Source organism: Aristolochia californica, unplaced genomic scaffold (genome assembly GCF_029961685.1).
Source record: "Aristolochia californica isolate CCGP_79_NKW_82.1479 unplaced genomic scaffold, dmAriCali1.0.hap1 SCAF_3, whole genome shotgun sequence".
Lineage (NCBI taxonomy): Eukaryota > Viridiplantae > Streptophyta > Magnoliopsida > Piperales > Aristolochiaceae > Aristolochia > Aristolochia californica.
In genome coordinates this window covers 47,965,718-47,988,409 of record NW_027181992.1, presented here as the reverse complement: position 1 = coordinate 47,988,409, position 22,692 = coordinate 47,965,718, and the positions used below count along the sequence as shown (strand labels likewise).

General features: G+C 41.4%; 4 protein-coding genes across 4 annotated transcripts; 2 read left to right on the top strand and 2 right to left on the bottom strand.

Annotated features, from left to right (window-relative positions):
* The first annotated feature begins 2,035 nt into the window (after positions 1–2,035).
* On the top strand, positions 2,036–4,085 carry LOC137958785 (auxin-responsive protein IAA4-like). Its single transcript, XM_068805917.1, has 4 exons — positions 2,036–2,406; positions 2,987–3,195; positions 3,286–3,382; positions 3,474–4,085. The coding sequence occupies exons 1-4, from the start codon at positions 2,237–2,239 to the stop codon at positions 3,526–3,528; spliced, it is 531 nt and encodes a 176-aa protein (XP_068662018.1). The 5' UTR covers positions 2,036–2,236; the 3' UTR covers positions 3,529–4,085.
* Positions 4,086–6,625: 2,540 nt separating this feature from the next.
* Positions 6,626–9,415, bottom strand: LOC137960503 (pentatricopeptide repeat-containing protein At5g04780, mitochondrial-like). The gene has a single exon (XM_068808139.1). It carries the CDS (start codon positions 9,350–9,352, stop codon positions 7,235–7,237), a length of 2,118 nt encoding a protein of 705 aa, XP_068664240.1. The 5' UTR covers positions 9,353–9,415; the 3' UTR covers positions 6,626–7,234.
* Positions 9,416–9,676: 261 nt separating this feature from the next.
* LOC137960119 (hydrophobic protein RCI2B) lies at positions 9,677–10,785 on the top strand. Its single transcript, XM_068807614.1, has 3 exons — positions 9,677–9,858; positions 10,371–10,470; positions 10,558–10,785. Exons 1-2 carry the CDS (start codon positions 9,772–9,774, stop codon positions 10,452–10,454), a joined length of 171 nt encoding a protein of 56 aa, XP_068663715.1. The 5' UTR covers positions 9,677–9,771; the 3' UTR covers positions 10,455–10,470; positions 10,558–10,785.
* Positions 10,786–12,627: 1,842 nt separating this feature from the next.
* On the bottom strand, positions 12,628–13,555 carry LOC137959688 (chitinase 10-like). Its single transcript, XM_068807020.1, has 2 exons — positions 13,083–13,555; positions 12,628–13,000 (listed from the first exon to the last, which is right to left on the bottom strand). Exons 1-2 carry the CDS (start codon positions 13,553–13,555, stop codon positions 12,628–12,630), a joined length of 846 nt encoding a protein of 281 aa, XP_068663121.1.
* Positions 13,556–22,692: the final 9,137 nt, after the last annotated feature.

The window sequence follows — 22,692 nt, the reverse complement described above, 5'->3', positions numbered from 1 at the left end:
CAGAAAGAGTGCATGGATCCAGGTATGGAGGAACGGGGAGCAGTGATGAGACGGTGGTCCTTCTGGGGGCTCATTGCACGAGGACTATCCATTGCTCTCATGGTGAAGACCAGGCCGCCGGGGGGATAAAAAGGGTGATTGAAGGATGTGGCTTGGGCTGTACACAAAGTGCATTGCACCAAGTCATTGGGCAAAGAGAAAGATGTCTGAAGGGAGCAAATTAGGGGGAACAACACCCTCTTTTCCTTTTCATTTTTTTATCCTTTGGTACTCCTCAACTCCTCCCATTCCCTTTCCAGTGAGACCAAGCTGCATCACCGTCTCTGGAGGGAAAAATTCTGATTCTGTCTCTGGAGTGATTCAAACTCGGCCAAGTCGTGGGTCACCGGGCGAAGAAGTTTAATTTACAGAGGCCCTTTTTCCCTTTGAGCTCGGGATTGAGTTGATTCCATGTCTCACAGAGTCGCCCTCATGTCTTCTTTTTGTGGGGCAAATCTTTCATTAAAGAAGGCTTCAAGAAGAAGCCCCCTTTTTTCTCTTCTCCGGGTTTCTTTCTTCTCTCATGGCTGTGACTCACGTGTTGGAATGGCTGAAAGTGCACCCTCCAGCACAGAGGCGTCCTCATGACGATTCCAGAAAAGGCGAGGGGATTAGAGTAATAGAAAGAAACCGTGTTCCTGGGCGCACGTGAAGAAGGAAAGACGTGGGTCAGGGACAATATGTTCTGAATCCTTGAAGCTTCTGCACACGACTGTTTCATCTTGTCTCTTCCTTCCTTCACTGTATCTTCGTTTAATTATTTGTGCCTATGATTAATTTAAGCAAACTATGGTGTTCTAATCTTGTAGAATCAGGACACCTGACACGTCGCAGGAGGGAGAGGAAGCTCTTGATTCTTCTGGCTTCGGTAAGCACCCGGATTTTAGTAAACCATTAAACACTTTCACCATTAATGAGGGGTTGTTTCATGAGACTAGATCCCATGTATTGGCTTAAAAAACAGGCTGAAATCTGGTTTCAGGCTTGACCGGTAGAGTGGAAGAACTGTTCAGGTGTCATAAATCGTATTACATGGAGGGGTGGCTTATTAACTTTGGGTGGTTCTTTTAAGGAGAAAAAGAAGTTGATTCGTTTGTTTGGTGACCTGCTTGTGCCTCTGAAAAGGAAAAGTGAAGAGAGTTAAGAAGAAAGAAAGGGTGGTTGATCACTTTTGTCTGGCCTCTTAATGGAAAGACGTAGACATGCACGAACTTCCTCTTATTTTCGACGTTCGAAGACGCAGCCTCGGCCCCGCCCCTTCTTCTTTCTTCTTCCACGGCTCGCCCAAAAATCCCAAATTCAGTCTCTGAACGCAGAAAACAAATCGACTCAGGCGACCCAAGAAGGTAAGAGAGAATAATCAGGAAAGCTGAGTGACACTTTAACCTTGGGACCCCCCTACTCTCTGCACTCAAGGTACCAAAATTGCCCATTGGGGACCAGTACACAAGGAATAGAATGCTTTTGCTGAACCTACTTGGGTTGAGTTGTACGTCTACGAGTATGGGTCCTGTTTGTCTGTTCCATGTTTGGGCATCTTCTCCCAGAGAATCATTCCCCTGCTTGCTTTCTTTGGGTCGGAAAATGAGAGCATAGCGAATGAGAGCATAGCGAATGAGAGCATAGCGAGACCGAGAAAAGGAAAGCACCTTCCTTGAAGCCTCATTCATGAGCGGAAACCCAGAAACAAGACTCAGACATCCAGACTTCGTTTTCCAGACGTGAAGAAATGTTTATTAGATGCTTGAGGAAGACGAAACTGGGTGAGAGGGGGGAGGGGATGTAGGTGATAAATTGGGTCAAGGCTTATCCCAAAATGTCTAGCCGACCCGATTTAACAGTAGGTTGGTTAATAAAAAACTGGGTTTGTAGTAGGGGCAAATCCACCATTAAATAAAGAAACCAAGGAGAACATAATGATATCCATGTTCCCTTAGCTCAGAGCGTCTCTTCCTTTGAAAACTAAGAATGTGGATGAAAAGTCCAGTGACCACGTCGCATCTGCCAAGTGTCAGTGTCGGCCACCCTCGCGACACTTCAAACCGACGAGTCTCTTGCAGGTCGACTTCTCCCAAATTCGCTTTCTGTGTGCGATCTCTGTATTCCTTCCTTCTTTCTCTCTCTCGCTGTCTGGTCTCCCCTATATAGCCTGACACGAGTCTGACGGCTTGATTTCTCTCTCTACCTGCATCTTGCAATGGGAAGAAGGCCCTGCACTTCGTCGTCTTCTTCTATAGACAGCAGCAGTCATCCGTGTCTCTCCTCTGCTACCTCACTTCATACGCATGGCAGAGATTTGAGCACTGATCTTAGGCTTGGATTGAGTTTGTCATCGGGATCTCAGAATGAAGATTCTTCGATTTCAAGGTGAGTGGATGGATTATGGTTACATACCCATTTCTTCTCTGCTATATATTCTTCGTCTCCGATTCTCTTTCTCTCTCACTCTCTCCTGGTTTTTTGTTTTCCAAGACCGTGTTATTGGGCTGGTACCCTGTGTTCATTTCATTTTTCTTTTCTCCGTTCTTTCTTTCTGTTTCAAGACTGTCATGACTCGAAACGTTTTGTAGGCATTAGGAAAATATTCATCTGATCATAATTGCATTTGGGCCGGAGGCGACGTTTGATCAGTTCTCTCCGTCGGTTCTTTTCTCGCGGCTCGTGATTTCGTTCAATTATTCTCTCTGGTCGTTCCGTTCATGATTTATTCTCTTTTTTCCAGAATGCCAGTATATTCAAACTCGAAATCTATGTTCGGAAACGTAAAATCTGGAATTCCAGAATTCTGCAAAACAAAACCAGCCGTTTCTTAATGTAATAGAACATTACCCTTTTTGCTTTCCACCTGGAAGGAATGGAATCCTAATCCGATCAGTTTTCTTCTTCGTTGCTGAGGAGTCTTCTCGACTGATCATCTCCGTGACCCCTTATTTTTTCTGGGAATTAGGGAACAACGATCTGACTGGCCACCCATTAAACCCCTCTTGAGGAGCAGGCTTGCTGAAAACGGAAATCATCGCCACCACCACACAACCTTCTTCGTCAAGGTTTATATGGAAGGAGTTGCCATTGGCAGAAAACTTGATCTGCTCGCGCACGAAAACTATGCTGGCCTCTTAAGGACTCTTCAACTCATGTTCAGCACAACCATTCTCTGTAAGTGCATACGTTTATATACACAAACACTTTGAATTAATTAAATCTCGTCAATGGCTTCCATTACAAAATTTTGTTACTCTCACGCAGTCCCTGATGTTGCTCAAGTATCCTCCACGAATTGCCATGTCCTGACATACGAGGACAAGGAAGGAGACTGGATGTTGGTGGGGGATGTTCCTTGGGAGTAAGTTCCACGCAGAACCCCTCTTCTCTTTGTTTTTTCCTACAAGATTAATACATCCTGATTAATCCACTTCTGCTTCTTGTTTTTGAAGGCTGTTTTTGACTTCGGTGAAGAGATTGAAGATCACAAGGGCTGACAAATGTTGACGTCTCCATAGCTCCAGATGAACATACACACGGATCCGCATAAACTCATTACTATACATGTAATCATTTTTGTCTTCTTGGGTGAGTTTGATGGGAAAACCCAGAACATGATTTGGAATTGGTTGAGTTACAGATGTACAGTACAGCCACAGAAATTACAAAATGATGTAGGTTCAGCTTCATCTCTCAGCTTTTCGATCACATTCGTACTCTCAGTAAAATCAGAAAAAGGTAACCCATCATCAATCCGTCGCACTCGAGAGGTAAAACGAAAGGAAGGTATAAAGCAGGCGGGTGTGTTGAATGTTGTGGAGGGGAGAAAGGTGGAGATGGTGGTGGTCACGAATTTGATCTTCTCCCAGTTAAAGAAATGGACCATGGAAGCTGCACGCCTGCAAACTACTTTTCTTTCACCCGGAAAGATGTGGTCATCTTGATTGTGGACACTATTTGCTGTCTGCACGTTGAAATTTTTTCCTGGATTGGATTCTCCCTGGAGTCCAATTCAGTCCAATTTAGTGAAAGGAAGACAGTTCATTTTTTTCTTTTTTCGATCAGTGATCTGTATATGCAACTGTTGAGAGTCCAGACAGCCGGATATGGATTGATCAGAGCATCAAATCCATAAATCAGGTACAACATCTGTTCGTACTTGGAAAATATCGGTTGGATAGAATTAAACAAACGGTTGACGATACCCATTTGAGGGAGTGTCGGTTGGGTGCGTATTTTGGGAGGGAATATTGTAAAAGTATTTCAGTTCTTCTTAATCGTGATGGTCAAGCTTGACAATGGCGGCCACTAAAGAGCTCATTGCTTAGGCACTTCTTTTGTCTTGGATGAGTCTGACAATGACTACTTCGAGTCAAGGCGATTCTTTTACCTCTACGTCATGCAACAAAAGTAGTCAGGGTTTAGGGTTTAGGGTTTAAGAACTCCGAATATAAAAAGAAAAAAATTATCTTTGTATTTTGTGAGTGAAAGAAAGAAATTAAAAGCGAGCCGACTGAAAATGGGCCCATAGTGGGCTTATTCCATTTACGCGAGTCCAATTGATGGATCGCCGAAACTGCTTGTAGCTTGGGCAACACAAACGGAATGTTCAAATACAAACGAGTGTGAAATCTTTCCCTCCAACCGCTTCAAGGCCGCCTATCAAGTTCTTTCAACTAGTCTCGTCTCGCGCCGTATTTCTTTCTTTTCCTGTTTAGATTCCGTGAACTCTTATTGAAGCAGCTTCTGTGTTTTTTTGTGTTACCCATGATTCTGTCTGCGGAACCTTTTCGATTGAATTGCAGCCCAACTGCTGAAAGTTTTGTTCTTCATCGGCTGGATGTCTAGATCGATGTGCAGTGGCTCAAAGATGCCTTCACGTGGAATCCTTCTGGTACGGATTTATCTCTGTGTCACTTGAACTTTTTCCGGAATATGTTGTAAACATATTTGGTTCGTCCAATGACTATTCTCTGACTCTGTGTTTCCGTGAAGTTGTATTTATCTGATGAATATTCTCCTTTTAAAAAAGAAAAATTTACTGGGAAGATCCCGATCCGATTCCGAAATGGGGGTATTTGCGAGAAGGACCGTGAAGGATTGGAAACTTCCTCCGGCATTTGTAACTCAGATTGTCCAATCTATTAATGTAAGTGAGTCTTTGAGTTCCTCAAATTTTCTATTTTACCATCTTTGCTTACAAACCTGCAAGCTGGGAAATTTCCTGGTTCTTATTCTTCTCATCTGTGCTGGGGATTTAAGTGCTGTTAAGGATTATCAATTAAAGTTTAAACAACTAAAGGTGAAGGAACACGAACCAAGTGCTTTCTATAAATATTTCGTGCTCTAACAAAAAAAAAAAAAAACACTGCAAACAGGAAACAGTAAATATTAGATAATTGGCAGAATTTTTTTGTCTTTTCTACTCAAATAAGTAAACAAATGGTTTCTGTCATCTTTATGCAAGTATACGTCTATCAGCACTTGTACCTAGTTACTGCCAAATGAAGATACAAGTAGCAAAGTTGGATATTTTGAAAGATGCAAACCTTTCCAAGGATATGTCTTAAATCTTTATGCAATTGTTTTGACAACATTTGTGGCCATTGCTTACTTTTCTTTCACAGTCACACTTAGCAGAATTTCAAATCATATGGAGGACAGGAAATGTATACTGGGGAAAAAATTGTGCCAGTCAAGGTTTTGTTTTTGCATAATTTCAATCTCCTGTCTATATTATAGAGGTTTTGCAGGTTTTTAAATGATCTTTTACTGTTTCTTTGCAGCTTGACCTTCGGCATAAGGGATCAGTTTTTGTGGGTAAACCCTTGTAAGCTTTCTTTCAAATTATCCTTTTTTGTAATCTTTTCATTTTGGGTGTGTATTGTGATTTATTATTAATAATTGCTGCTACTGATATTTTCTAGACCTGCTTTCGAAGCTTTTATATTCAATGATCATTTCCTTATATGTTTTGGAGTAACATGTTTTTCAAAATTTAAATAATTTTGAGAGTGACCCAGAAGAATTTGCTCGGTCACTTTGCAGAGACTTGGACATCACAGACCCTGAAGTTGGAGTAAGCTTGGATTATCTCTAGAGCTAGTTTTTGTGCATAGTCATCATTCCTTCTGTTATCAATGTCAAAGAGTAGTCCCCGGCGTCTAGCATAATCCATCTTAGCTTGTGGAGCTGTCTTGGCTTTCTTGCAGCTTGCTGCAATTCTGTGTCATTCTCTGTTTAATCAACATTTATCCAAATATAATAACATTTTTGTCTTGTTACTTGTTACTGGTATTTAAATGCTTGTTACCTTGGCAAGATTAAGCAAAGCCTTTGAATTGTGTTTCTAATATTCACTGCTTTAATTATCAACTGACCACAATAATACAGTCACGAAGTTTAAGCTTAGAGAATAAAAAAACATAACAGACTACAGAGACAAAACGAGTATACTTAAATTCTTAATAGAAATGAGTGATGGAACAATACTGACAGAAAGTAAATTGAAACTATGCATGATATATCTAATAAAATTTTCCCTATTATTTTCGGACTTACATAAGATAGCTGCCAAATATGAATAATTTCATTAAAAAATATGAATAACATATTACATGGAAGATGGGGCTCTTTAGCCGTGGAGGCCATGGAACTTTGCAGTCTTCTTGGCTTTAAAGCACCGGTTTAAAGCCCAGGAGCATCGGTTTTAAAGCATTAGTGACTGCCAAGTGACAGGAGATCCATTCATCAAAACCACAGATGAAATTTGCGAAAGCCCATGTTATCTGAAAAAACATCGGATGAATGAATATTTTTGTACTTGCCGTGTTCGCTGCAGTAAACTATCACTTTCTTTAAGTGAAGTTTACTTGCCAAGCTTGCAATATTCCTCTTCTTCTTCTTCTTCTTCTTATGTTGGGGCTGATCTAATGAAATTTCTCCTCCATTTCTTCTCTATTCTGCTCCATGCCTGGTGACTTTTCAGCAACCTTTACAATTCCAGATGTCTCAGGCTATCCACGTCTGATACAATTCATCCCAATATAGCCATGAATCACTAATGGAAGAGGAATTACATGAGATTAACAGCATTAATCCATGTGTCCCAGCTTTATACTTTGGTTTTCTCACTTTCAGCTGCTCATCATTAACCCCAAATACTTTCTGGACAAGGAACAAAGTCGGAAGTAATCAAGTTTTCCCAAGTTATTTACCAATAATCCCCACAAGAGCATAATCCATTGGTGAAATGGTGAAACCGATTGATGTCTCTAACAACAATCTGTCGATCAAAAATCTCTGAAGCTAACTTCATGACTGTATGACAGTCTCCACAAGTCCTCAGATTCTTCTTTATCCTAATGGGTGCTCCAGTTGGTAGAGTAATCAACCCAAACGCTAGTGCCAGTTTCTCACTGTGGTACCACAGGCTCTGCTCTTTATACTCCCCAATATCATTAACTGCATATTCAGTTTCAGCCACATACCCTTTGTTCTTTACCATCTCTTCTATCTTTCCCAGCATCTCATAAATCTCTTTTGTATTAGAATGTGATTTATCATGAACAGTAAACACAAATGTCTTGTTCTTGATGTCAATCCAGCTACACCCTGTTTCCTTTCTTACTTTATTCAATCCCATTGATCTCCTGATCTCATTTGCTTCTTTCAACATTCCATGACATGTGTATAAGTTACAAAGCAACACATAATTACCTGAATTCTCTGGCTCCATCTTGAAAAGTTTTTGAGCAACTTCTTCACCCATCTGTAGATTACCATATGTTCTACAAGCCCCTAATAGAGCTCCCCAGACAGATGGGTCTGGCTTAATTGGCATTGACTTGATGAAACTCTTAGCTTCATCTAACTTGCCAGCTCGACCAAGTAAATCAACCATGCAGGCATAATGCTCTGAACCTGGATTCATCCCATGTACCTGGGACATGGAATTGAAGTATTGACATCCTTCTTCCACAAGCCCATTATGGCTACACGCTGCTAACACACAAACAAATGTTATATAGTCAGGTTTGACATTTGCTTTCAACATTTCCTCAAAGTGTTTGATAACTCGAGCTCCACAGCCATGCTGTTGACATGCTGCAATAATGGCTGTCCAAGTCACAACATTTTGATCCTTGATCTCGTAAAAAACACGAGTTGCATCATCCAGTGTCCCACATTTTGCATACATAGTGATCAGTGAGCTTCCAACACATATATTTGTCACAAACCCAGCTTTAATGATCTGGTCATGAATTGAAGCCCCTTGATCTAGTGCAGCCAGGTTTGCTGAAGCATGGAGGGCAGTGGAGAATGATGCCTCATCTGGCAAAATTTCTTCCCTTCTCATGAGCCAGAAACCATTACAAGCTTCCTCAAAGCAGTCCCTCAGGACCCAACCCATGATCATAACATTCCAAGTGACCACATCTCTATCAGTTATTGTGTGAAACAACCTCATCACATCCTCAAAGCAGCCACATTTACTGTACATGTCCATCAGAGAATTCTTCACATAAGCTAGTGTCTTCAAACCGAGCTTAAAAGCAAGGGCATGAACTTGTTTGCCAAAATTCAGGTCACCCACATTCCCAGACGCACTGAGAACACTAGAAAAACTAACTTGGTCAGGACTAAAGGAATCCACATTGACAAGCCGGTGGAAAATTCTCATAGCTTCTTCATAAAACTTATTCTGGGTAAGACCCACTATCATCGCATTCCAAGAAACTAAGTTCCTCTCAAGCATTTCGTCGAACACTCTTGTTGCTGCAGCCACGTTTGCACATTTGGCGTACATATCGACGAGCGCACTACCAACAAAGACATCAAGCAGGTGACCGTACTTCCAAACAATACCGTGAACTTGTTCTCCGTAAACCACGACCTCAGTTTCAGCACAGGCTGGTAAAACAGCAGAGACAGTGAAGTGGTTGGGTTGCAAACCTGCGGACCTCATCAGGGAGAAGAGTGAGAAAGCCCGGTGAGGCTGGTGAGTCTGAGAGAAGTGGGTGATGAGAGAAGTCCAAGTGATGATGTTCTTATGCGGCGCCATGGAGAAAACGACCAAGGAGTGGTTGGACAGGCCACATTTTGAGTACGTATTGATGAGATTGTTGAGTAGGAAGGGGAAGGAAGTGTAGCCATGGAAGATGATTTGAGCGTGGATTTGGTCAGCATGGTTGACGCTTTTGATTTGAGTGGCGTTATTGAGAAGATGGTTGAGACGAGTAGGAGTGATGGAACCGTTGTGTAGAGATCTTGCCACTGCGAACCAAGGGCTGGCACAGAGTGAGGAAGGCTTCACGAAGGGAGCTCTCATATCATAATATTATACATTTAGAAAACGGTTCCATTGAAATAGCATTTTTACTGAAACCCTGCGTGTTGGCCTTATCCCGTTAACTGCTTCCATGTCGTAACTGAACCGTGGCGATAACCTGACGAGGAATCCAATCGCACGAGCAGAAAAGCCTTTTACCCTGGATCGCACGGTCGCACGAATCTATCCTGGCTGTCTCCATTAAAAAGCAAACTGGTCCACGACGTAAACGCGCCAAGCGCCGCCCACAACGCGTTCGCCACGTGGATTTTCTGTCTATATAATGCACCCGTCGTCGACCTTCCGCTTCAGTAGTGATCTGCGTTTCGCTTTCTTAGTCATTTTTCTTCCTCTGTCTCTGTAGTGTGCAGACTCTTTGTTTCTGGATCTCTCTTTCCCGGAAATAATTTATCGGAAAAATGTCAGACGGCACTGCGACCTGCATAGACATCCTCCTGGCGATCATTCTACCGCCTCTCGGAGTGTTCCTTAAGTTTGGATGCAAGGTATTGTTGTTGTCCATGATGTTAGAACTTTTGTTTCTTCAGACGCTACCTTTTTAGTTATTTTTAAAAAATTTCATCAGTGTTTTTTTTTTTGGATTGTAGAAAGCAAAGATCAAAGATCTTCTCTATGACCGTGGTTAATTGCTTTCATTTTTTCTTTTTTTCCTTTTTTTCTGAAAATCGTCGATGTTCCTTTGTTTCTGAGAAACTTTTTTCGCCCTGTTATGAGGATTTTGATGTTCTGTTGATGTTTGTCGGATTTTATAAAGCAAAGATGGCCGCAGACTAGAATTGAGCGCAGATGTCTGATCTGCTCGTTTGACTATACTCTCTCTCTCTCTATTTTCTCTATTTCTTTTTGTGCCTCTTCTTTAAATCAATTTCAAAGTAGTATCCCGGTTCGACTCAAAGTTGACGTTTTATCCGTCTCTAATCTGTTATTCGCCTGTAAGTAGGAGCATTGGATGTGGAATCGGTTCTTCTCACTTTTTTTTTTTTTAATATATTTCCAGGTGGAGTTTTGGCTGTGCTTAATTTTGACGCTTTTCGGTTACATACCTGGTATAATTTATGCCATTTACGCTATCACGAAGTGATAAAACGCCACCACAGGTACCGGTGCTTCCAGCTCTTGTGCCCTTTCCTCTTACTCGCTTTTTGACAATTTTAAAGAGTTGTTGTGTTGGATGATGGTGGCAGGTGGCGATTCGTTTGTTTTTTGCGATTTAAATGGCGTGGATTTGACGTTGTAACTGCCACAGTTTACGAGGGGACGTCGACTGTTGCTGTGATTGTTTCTATTTGAATGTGTAATATTTTCAGAAAACATTTCTTCTTGTGTTAAGTTGTCTCTAGTCTGAACTCTGTAATTGATTTACGTGGTTTTAATTTTAAATAAGAAGTTCTTAAACTGTGTTTTCTCTTTTCTCACTTTTTTTTTCCCAATCGCTTTTGTTCTTCACTTCAACAATGTCTTTTTGAAAAGAAAAAGCCACCTAACAGAGTTGAGAAGAGAAACCTGCTTGTGTGCGCTTCCCTGAGAAAATATTGCTTGCGATACGCTTACATTTTACAGAAATTTCAAATCTGAGGATGCCTAAATATAGAAAAGAGGGACTGATGCACGACTATCAGCACAGCACGGTGCCGCGTTTTTTCCATCTTAAATCTTAGTTGGTATCTTCAGTTCTTTGGCGTCAGAATTGATTCCTTATCTGAGTGTTGTTACAAGGTATTAGTGCCAGTCATTCATGTTGAAAATCCATTCAGGAAATCTCAGGGGTATCAACTGTGGCTCATTTGCAACCCTTTCTGTCAAAATAATTGCGAGATCTTAGGACTGACCGGGTACCTACCCTTGAGCCAAATCTACCAAATTGATCTTTCCTTTCTTTTTCTTGTTTTTGGTAACGAAAAAGACTCCCACTTGGATCCTCGAATTTCGAGTCAGTATAAGACTAGGAGTTAGTTGAGGGGGGACTCGACAAGGATCGAAGGGGTGAGTTTAACCCGCCGAACTAATTCACCCCTTCCAAAAACGGAATCGACCCGACCGAGATGTACAGTTGATGGATGAGTTCAAGCTTAACCTCAGTTTTTTGTCTCATTTTCATGACATTATTATTTAGTATTAGGATGATTATTAAACTCTTGAAATGAATTTTTCTTCAAAACGGAAAAAAAAAAAACTCTTAACTCTCATAAAATAATAAAAAAAAGGAAATTGGTTTAGTAGAATAATGTTAAATCTAATTTGGGTTCATATCGTTGACATATGTCATGTGTTTAAAAAATATAGTGGTGCATGCAAAAATAATTAAAATTGATCAGGTTTCTAAGAGAACAAAATAATTAAGGGTTCTTTTACCAAAATACCCAATTTCAAAAACATATTTAGAGAAACGACGATGCTATGAACTTATTTTGAAAAATACCCAACTTTGGCTGGTCTATTGTACATGTGTATAGTTAAAGGTGACACGTATGCTTTGACTGATTACGTGTCACCACGTCATCACTATAATGTCAGTAGATGAACACATCGACCGCCACATCACTATTCTGACACATCATCTGTTGTGTAAGTTGTCGTGTCATTAAATGATAAAAAAATTGAATAATTTTTTATTTTAAAAATCAAATTTATGAATACATTTTTTATTACCTTATATCTAAAATAATAAATTATTAAAAAATATACTAAACAATTAAAAATTAACTCTTACTTATTTAATACCATTTATTATCGATTAAAATATTTATTAATTGAACTTACACGGCATAGCATATGACGGGATAGTGACATGGCAACTTATATGGCAGATAATGTGTCGGAATAGTGACATGACAGTCATTGTGTTCATTTACTCACACATAATCAGTCAAAATTTACGTGTCACCTTTGACTATACAATGGACCTGTCAAAGTTGGGTATTTTTCAATATAAGTTTATAGTGAAATTGGGTATTTTTTCCACGCCCGGGTAGAAATTTTTAAAAATAAATCTTAAACTGTTTAATCTCGAACACGAACTGCGGATGCCTAGCTCCTATAGTAGATTTTATTTTTTATTTTCTGTGGATTTTTATATGGGGTCGTCTTGTTCCATTCACCGATCGAGAAGCTAGCAGCTGCTGCATGTACATCAAAGAAAGGCGCCCAGAATGCATGAAAATATAGTTTTTCTCCGTCTGCATTAACAGCAGTGGCACAAGATTGAAGTTACAGAAGAATCTGAAGCAGCAAGTATCGATGAGGCAGTCTGCTCTTTATCCGAAAGGCGTCTGGTTGGCGCAATCCAAGTTGCTTCCCACGTTCACCTTAAAAATGTACTCCGCGTACCTTCTGAAATACCCAATCCTGTCGTTGACGCTAGCGTCGTCTGCCTTCCCGCACTCCAGTCCGCCATTAATGATGTTCGTGACCAGCCCGAAGCCGGCTGTCCTGTTCGCCGCGATATCTTCCTTCGTTGGTCGGAAACGCCCAACCATGACGTCGTGGCACGACGGCTTCGGTTTCTGCTCCGTCATCCAGAACCAGAGGGCCGCCTTGAATGCCGTCTCCGAGTGGTTCGACACCACCTCAGGGTTCCTCAGCCCGTCGAATCCCAAAGCCTTGCCTGCAGGGCCGTAGTTGTAGTTCCTGTACACCAACTCACCCATGAATAACACGAACATGATACGCTTATTTTGATTTTTTTTTTCTGTTAAATTATGGGAATTACCATGAGAGCTGGATGGGTCCTCTCCCCTTGTAGGATTTGCCGGGGTAACACGGCCATTGCTTGTTACTAGAATCGCAGTAGTCGCTCTGCGGATTCACTTCTTCTTTGAAGCAGAGACCCCAGGCGTAAGGTCCATCGGGAGCCGTCGCCCACCCTCCTGTAGTTTCGTGAGAAATCTGAGCCAGAAAAGCTGCAATCTCGCGCTTTCGAGTCTCAGTGCTGCCCGTGTTCCCGAATCTGGGGAAGCATCTCGTAGCTCTGATGAAGGACTGGTATGTGTAGAATCCCTTGGCCGGACAAGCGTTGTCGTCCTTGTGGAGAAAGATGGAATTAAACAGCGGCTCAGAGACCAGAGCCGAGATGGGAAAGAAAGCAGCTTCTGCGCGAGGAAGATGAGGAAGAATGAACTGAGCGGCCAAAACAACGAAGAACCAGCAAGAGATTACAGAGCAGCGACAATAAGAGAAACCCATCTCCTTTCGGACGATTCTGAATCGGATTTCGATGTCTCTGATTTATAGAGAGGTATGAGCATGAAGGCAGAAGGATCTTCCAAAGTCTCTGCGGAAGACTTTGAACCGAACGATGAGCGGAGTCCAAGTCAAACGGCGGACTTTTTCCTATTTCTTCTGATTAATTATACTATTCCTGTTTTCTCTGTTTCTCAAGGTCGGAGACTTCATTTTCACCATTCACCCGCCCACTTCTCCTTCAGCAACCGACGTCTTTTCTGGGGCCGTTCCGATGGCGCTCAGAAGAATCACAATTACTGTTGCCTTCGTTTTCGACATCCGAATTTTGGTCCCTTAAAAAATCAAAGCGGTCCTCGTAAATCCGCTTCTCTTTCTCTCACCGCTGGATCTTCATCAGCCAGAGGATAAGCCAAAGTGCGAATGTCGACATACCGCACATTATCAATTATTCTTCCCACGACGAGCAAGGGAGAGATGGGGATGAAGAAATTTAAATACGGAGATGATGCGCAACCTGGTAAGATTTAAGAAAGAAAGACAGCTGCAAAAGCCAGAATATATGGTGAAGCAAGAGAGTGGTGAAGAAGACGCTAACAAGAAATCGAACAGAAGAGTATAAGAACAATTATAATCTAAAGTATAAACAAGAGAGAAAAGATTAAAGAAGAAAATCTTGCTGGGGGGTTCCGGTCGTATTCAACCAAGACGAAGGAATGAGGTTAGTACCACAGTGGCAGATGGAGAAACTGAAGTTAGAGATGGAAGAAGACTCGGAGATACTTCCTGTTAGGGAATTGAGGGTGTTGGAATGACTTGTCTTTAATATGCATGTTGCGCTTTCGCTAACAGACCGGTCTTTGGTAAGTAACATGGTATCAGAGCAGGTGGTCTCGAGTTCGAGACCACGCTCCCCCCGTTTGTTTCGTCCCCGCATAGGTGGGACTTTGTCTTTGGTGCGGGGGAGTGTCGGAATGACTTATCTTTAATATGCAAGTTGCGCCTTCACTAACATACCTGTCTTTTGGCGCAATGGCAAGTAACAGAGGGGAGGGGGAAACCTTCCCTGCCTGCACATTGGAGGGAAGGGGAACCCTCACTGAACCCTCCCCCATTGATTGTTGTATATATAATTATGTTAAAGGGAAAAGTGAATTTTTGTGTGTGTTAGTATTATCAATAGAAAGTGCAGTATAAAATCTTTCGTTTTCGAGGCGTTTTGTGGATTTCCGTTACACACAGCCATGGCATCTCGTATTGTGTTTCTTCATTGTAGTATTCTGTTGTTCGTATAAGTCACAGCGTCGTACAGCTTCTATGCTAAAATGCCTCAACCAAACCATCTCCCTTTTTCGTTCTTACTTCTTCTTCCCCGCTGTCAACAGAGGAAGACATCAAATGAAATCGACGCAGATACTGAAATCGGAAAACGGATATGGTTCGGATTATTTTATTGATCTTTGCAGGAATTGGAGAGTTATGTAATATGGTTGTCTTGTTTGTCAGAGATCGGGATCTCTACTCGCCTGCGGTGGATTACTCCCGGAGCTCAGAACTACAAAAAATATGAATCTTGAAACAGAATGAAGCCAACAGTCAAATTTCATTAAATCACGCCATGAGTTTCCTTAATCATGGGGATTCTCTATAAATAGCTAAATTGTGGAATTGCAATCACAATGAGAGACGGGGATTGACCCTGGTACTACTTTCAGCTACCTACCATCTATTCTTTCTTCTGTGAATCAGGTTCCTGCTCTGATTTCCTTCGAATCAAAGACCACCCAGAAACAAATTTAATATATACATCCTGAATCGGTTGCCCACTCAGGTCAGGAGCTCACGTCGCAGTTTCTCGGTTTGGACTTGTCCAGAATCGACCACATCACTCGGATATCCTCATACGCACAAGCCATCACTTCACCCTGTAAATCCATGCCGGGGGAATGATCGTGCCCTGCAATGGATATCAACCAGTTGTTTCAGAAAGAGAAGGAACAGAAACACGAAACAGAAAGGGGACAAAACGAATAACAAAACCCGTGATTTGACAACCATGAATCGAATCATTTACCTTGTCTGTCCTTCTTCTCCTTTGGGTTGTTGAAGAAAGTACAGGCTTTTGCTTTTCTAAATGGGGAAGTGATGGTACGAACCCAGGACGCCATTTTCCGATTTTCCGTTCAACAGTCGGTCACGGTGACCCAGAAATGCTCTCAGAGGTTTTTATAGGGAAGACAGAAGAAGACGGAGAGGTGGGGGTGTACATTAAAGGGGAGGCAAGATCCGATAGATGAGGCCTAAAGGATAGAGATTTCTTTATTCGCAGAGCGTTGCTTCGTGGGCACATGGCGAGACAGAGAAAGCAAGCCCACTCCCTCTCACTCCTTCGCACTCAAAGGTAACTATTCCTCTGTTACGCCATTGAAAAACGAGGCGAGCTAACGACCAAACCGACGCAACAATTAAATAAGGGAAATCCATCCCCAGAGAAAAAAAAAGAAAGATTACTCGACCCAACCATTTTTTTCCTGCTATTCTACGATGATTGAAGAAGATAGTTTATCACATCGAACGACGGAGACCAAACGCCTGGGGTTCTATTTTTTTCTGCTCCGAAGGAGAATCAAGAATGGTCGGTCACATTGCTTCGGCATTGATGCAGTCTGTTCCGAGTATCCGGTCACATTGAGCAAGAATCGCCCACAGGGACCACGGCGAACATGGGTTCTGAATCTCTGATTCTTTCTCCACCACCACCCATTTTCTCCCATCCGATGTACTGCAGCACCGCAGTAGTTTTCCTTTAGAAAATGTATCTTCTACAGTCTGCAATGGAGGCAGTAGAAGCTGATGCCCAACACTGAACTTCAAAAAAGTAAACACAAATAAAAATCCCCCCTTAAACTGCTTTACAGGGATAATTCTCTGAATCTCTGCAACCTCCAACGCTACTATAAAACCCCAGTTCAATAATTGGATCGAACATGGTCTATCATGAAGCAGAAAACCATTTTTATGCATCAGGCCCGAAGCGATAACATGGATGCTCGGGAAGAAACACGCATTTCAACGATCAACGTGAATGCTTTGATTACTCGATTCTTTTGCTGTCTTCTCGGTTCCTTAAAACATGTTTTTTGCTTATGGAACTGCGCATTGACCTGGGAACGCGGACAAGCAATCAGATGAGGTTGCCCTCGTTGACTTGGTTGCACGATCAAGTAGCCAGGGAAGAAAGCTGAAGCCAAAATTGACCGAGGCCAAGGCCCACTCATGTGACCCTGTCTTGTTCCCATAATTTGATGAAGCCATCACCACATGGGCTCAATTTATTACACTAGGCCCATTAAGAAATACATGCAGATTGGGCCCCTTCTATGTGCCCATTTGATTGGATCGGATTCTATGTACAAAGAAGAAATGAGGGAAATATCTGACGAATTACTCTGTGCAGGAACCTTAAAAGAGAGGAAAGGAGAGAATCAAGAGTGAGCTCAGCCCCTCAAATTGACGAGAGAAAGATTTCTTCCCCCTGGCTTTACAACCACCACTTTTTTCCTTCTGCTATCACTTCATTTCACTTCCTGCCGAAGAATCCAATGTTTGGAGCACTAACTCGCCCATCAATGGCGAGACGCCCGCATTCACCCCGACTTGCCCCAGTAAAATATTAGCAGACGAAGGTCCGCCACTGCTTCTGCGGAAATGCAACTTATCCGAACATAAAGAGCTATGCTGGTGAGACCAGAAAACTTGCAGCAGACGAAGTGACCAGTGCCTCTGAAGCATAGGAAAAAATACCCAGTCAAATGCTCCATCTATCGGTCCATCTGCAACGAAAGCATCAGTACATGTTAAATTATTGGATTCTCCCAGGAAGAGTTTGAAGCTTTGCCTGAGGCTGCTTCGAATATTTCTGTGGAATTCAAACACAGTTGCCATACCCATTTCTCTCAAGAGATTTGTATGTACTATTTACATTGAGCAAAAAAACCTTGGAGCTCAAATCGATACCTGAAGTCAATTTTGATAATTCCACTATTTATAAGCTCTTGGGTTTACATATATGTATTGTCATACTAGATACATATTTGTGGTGTTTATGTTACCATGTTAAAACCAGTTGTGCTAAAACCTCGAGGTATTAGTGAGAGGCACAACAGAACCTTATACAAGGATTCGCCCGAACGATACGAATACGGTTCCACACTCCCCCGCATGGGGAATACCCGTGGAAATTCGGTGACCAAATTCACGGCCTTCGGGGGAGAGCGGGATTCGAACTCGGGACCAACCTGCTCTGATACCATGTTAAACATAACCTTCAAAGAATGATTTTTCGATGATCTATTCTTCTCCGTCTAGGAGGATATTTATAATACATTACAAGTCGATTTTAGGATCAATTTAGATCCTAAAATCAATAATAAAATCACGGGATCTGAGGAAACAATCACGCTATACAGTTTCCTCCGATCACGCTATACAGATATACAGTTCAATAGTTTAAGATCTCCTTGATTAATACAAACTCCTCTAGAATACCGCATTGATTCGAATTCGTTTCATAAACCTGAGTGCGCGAGGGTGATTAGTAGTTAAAAGGTTCTAGTTAACAAATATGGGTGTACAAAATCGACAACTTTCTCATGAAGCCATGGTGAAATTTGATAATGGGATTAAGGTTAATGGATCACAACAATGCACCATGCAACTTGCACAATGTCAAGGGGATACTTACCTAGGGTGCCTAGATGCCACTTAGGGCAAAAACATGGTAGAAACCTAAGTGAAGAAAGATGCAAATAAGAGGGAGCACATGGGCTGGAGTTGTTCCAAAAGGAGCTCTATAATAGCTTTTTAGTATTTAGATGGCTCTCCACCTTCCATGAAGCTACGAGCACAAGGACAAAAGATTCAACTCACCACTTAAAACTTTTAGCTGGCATGGTCAAGCTCAATTTGGGTGCCTAACAAAGTTTTCTGCAACTGGAACCAATCAAAGCAGATAACAATATAGATTCAAGAAGAGAGAATTTGGTAAAAAGTTCATTAGGTCTCTTCTCTCAATCATTCAAAGTTGGAAACATCTTCCCCATTTTTAGGGTCCTTTAAATCTCTTTCTATACGAATGAGCTTCTTCCCATCTCGTGTTAAGAAGCAACTTGGATTCAAGAAAAAGAGAATTTGGTAAAAAGTTCGTTTGCGTTTCTTCTCTTGATCCTCAAAACTTGGAAAATCTCCACAGGTTCCGTGAAGGTGTCCTCACAATTTCTTTGTACTGTAGTTCTGTATGAAACGGAATCAGAGTCGTTCACTCAGGTGGTACATTCCCTCCAACAATTATTCAGAGGCACCATTGTACTGTCTTCCATGTTAGTTTCTGGAGAATGTCTGCCACTGGTTTGATCTTTGCCCTTTCGTTTCTGACCAGACACTAGTTCCTCATACAAACCTTCATAACTTTGATTTCAAGAAGATTTGTTGCATTACTCTTATACGTAAATGGGTCTCATTCACTAAGATCACAATCTTCTATTTCTTGAAGATTCATTCTATAAGTTTTTCACGTAAATAGATCTCATTCACTTTTTTCTTAACGATTCGTTCGGATCATTACCCTCGATGTCTGGAAGATTTTGTGCTTGGGGAAGCTTCTCGCCGGAAAAAAAAAATGCCTATCAAATAGACAGGAGATCGACAGCTCTGATACTATGTGAGATTTCATCAACAATCTCTTTATTCACCACAATTATAACTAAAATTAAATTGAGTATTTATACATAAAATTGAAAACAAAAAAAATGGCTATTTCTGGCACTCGGAGATTGGTCATCGTTCTTCGGTTCCGGTAATGGAAGTCTGGTGTGCAGGCTTCTCTTACGTTGGCATCCCGTTCACAGATTTTCTGTATCGTTTCTTCACGAATATAGATCTCATCCACCTATGTTAGTGAGTTATTAAGATCAATACTTTAATCTTGAAGATTTGTTATATCATTTTTTCATGTAAACAGATCTCAGTCACCTTCTCTCTTATTCATTGAAAAGGAGTAAGAGATGGTCACTGCCATAGTTTATCATGGTTGATTCTATAGGTTATTACCTGGTAAAGCGTGCATTTGAGGGAATGTTAAATAGAAACAGAAGCATTTGTGAAATTCCTCCTTAGCCGCCATCTTTACAGTGATTCAGAAGATATTTTGGAAAGGAAAACCCGAGTTGGATACTGAAGCACCCTCATTGAGCTTCAATCCCATTAATCCACCGCCACGAGCAACAAAGCTGAGAACGATAACAGAACGGAGAAAGCGAGAGAGAAAGAAGAGCTAATAATGCTTACATTAATACACAGATGTTCTTACCTTATTCCTTTCAATATAACAATTCACAAGCTAATAACCAGTTCATGTTAATCACATCAAAGAAACCCAGAACAAAAAATCTCGTAGAAGTGATGAAGACATGCGGAAGTGCAGGCACACGACCGACCGCCATTAACACTACACCTTGACAGTTTCTCGATCGGCGTCCATTACTCGGGTCTCGTAGAACCTGGCGATGAAGGCCGTGGCCTTCTTGTCGATGTCTGGCTCCGCAAAGTAGCGCCCTCGATCCTCGTCGCTGGGGCGCGGCTTCCTCACGTAGCTCGTCTCTCCTTCCTCTCTGTCTTGAGACCTCTTGTGCAGATGAAACTTGAAGATGTTCATCATCGAGAAGAAGGACTTCTCCCCCTGCCTCTCCCTTCCGCGCCTGCTCTTTCCCCCCATTCTTTCTTTCTCCCAGAAATTGAACTGCAGTAACTGCAGTACTGGAGAGAAGTACGCTAATGAGCTCTCTGCGTTTTCTGGTGACAATACCACTGCTCCGCGGTCTCTTAAATATGCTGAATGCTGGGAGAGAGCTCGCCGCACACCGACTATTGGGCGAAGAAACCAAACCAGATTCTTTACTGTAACTGAGGTGACATCTCAAAACAGTGGTGCCTGAGAAAAGCTTCACAGTAACCCCATGAATTTTAGCCTCTCTTTTGGTATTGAACCAGAAAAGTCTTTGTTTACCAGAATCCATACCAGAACCCTCTTTCGCTTTTTTTCTGTCTTTCCTAATTCTTTCCCCTTCCATGCTCGCATAGCTCGGTTTCTGCAATTAAATATTACGTATCCGTTCTATCCGAAACGAGACAAAAAACGATTCCTGTGATGATTATCTAAATGCCAAAGAGCAATATCTTAGATCATTTTGTTTTTCCTTTTGGTTATAGTATTGTCACTGCTGGGGCTTTTGGTAGGGAGAGATGAAGCTTCTCCCATGGCGGTGACTTTAACACAGTAGGATTGATATTTGTTTAATTCTCACATTGAGAACGCGTTCTCTTTCAATCAGGAGAAAGTGGGATTGATAGCTCTTTGATCTGTGACCGAAAGATCAAACGATTTGAAGTGACTGAAGTACTGAAAAAGGGTACATTTTAAATGTACCATTTCAGTACACTCCGTCCTCCTCCTTTTTTAAAAGGAAGTATATATGTAAAGTACTTGTATTGTTCCAACATATATTTGCCAATGACTTTGAACCCTAAAAAAAACCATGAAAAGATTACTAATCACTATTATTAAAACTAGATTGGACCGATTAGTTGAACTAATTCAATTGGAACCAACCTTTGGTGATCGATTAAGAAAACAAATATCGCCACACTTGAATTGGGAAAAAATCCCGATCTAACTCGGTTTTACTTTACCTAATTAGTAATTTTAGGTTATAAACTCTTGAGATTGGAAGAATGTTGGTTTTTTATAATTCATAATTGTATGATTTTGAATCAACCGATCTTCTATATTTCGTGAAAAAAGAGAAAAACCGGTGGAGGAGAAGGAGTAGAACCCCAGAGTCATAAGAAACATCTCCATGGAAGGGGAGAGGCAATGGGTGGAGTCCCCCTAGACAAAATGGGTAGGGCAGCCTCATACTATTTTTATTATGATTTCTTCTCAACTGTTAATTATTACTGATTTTATTTTAATGATAATTGCTGAATATTGAAAGAACAAAAAAGCTTGCCTTGATCGGTTTAAACAAGTGAACCAGGCTGCCCTTCTGGTTCAATTACCAGTTCAGGATTTGACAACATATAGATCAGGCAAGATCTCAGATTATTTGACTAAGCAACAAGCCAGAAAAGAAAGCATAGGTTAGGCATAAATGCCATCTTATAACGGAGTTGTTTAAGCTCTTAAGCTAGCTTCAAAACATAAAATAATGGCTTCATGCTTCTGTCCGAAGGCATCAACGAAGCTGGACGCGTTAGATTGATTTTAAAACAAAAAACAAAACTGAAACGTACACGTCCAATGAACCACTTTTTATCTGAGTCTTCTTTTTCGATCACCAGAGCTTGGTTATAGTTTGATCAGAGCGTCTCTTTTGGAAAGAAAAAGCAGAACCGGTTTCGCGAATCACTGTGGAATGGAAAGCGAGAGCAGAAACCAGAGGGATGCTCTTTTGAACGAGTGGATGAGCTCACGTACAGCTTCGGACTATGGTTTCGGAAAGTTCTTCCCTTTCTTCCTGCATTGCATGCAAGCTGTCTCACATTTCCGGATCTTCTCCTTCACCCAGAAACAAAAAAATAAAAAATAAAACGCAGACACTCATGGTTGGACCGGTCTCTGCTGTATCGTTCAAATCACGGAAGAGATTGCTTTCGCAACTTTAAGATCACTAGTGATCAAAAGGTTTCTTACTGTAATCACGTGTTGGGTAAAGCAGTATTTGGTCGTGGGAAAGGATTCTTATACGTTTCTGCAAGGTGTACGCCATTGTTGGGTCTCTGTGAGTGGAGTCCAGGACGGTCTTCTACAGCTAGTCTTCGGCTTTTAACAGAAATGTTGAGATTCAGAGGAGAAATCAGAGATGGCCACGAAGGTTTATGATTTTAAAAAGGGCATGGCTTCTTCTGGTGCAATGGATAGGAACTTGAGGTTGAAGAAAACTAAATTGTAAGCTCTTTGAAGCCATATAATTCCAGTATGTAACATGGTTCACTTGCTACAAGAAGCGTAAATGTTAGTGAAGGGCACATTGAATTTCTATCTACACATGAAGAACCCTAAAATCTGATACATATCAGTCGTC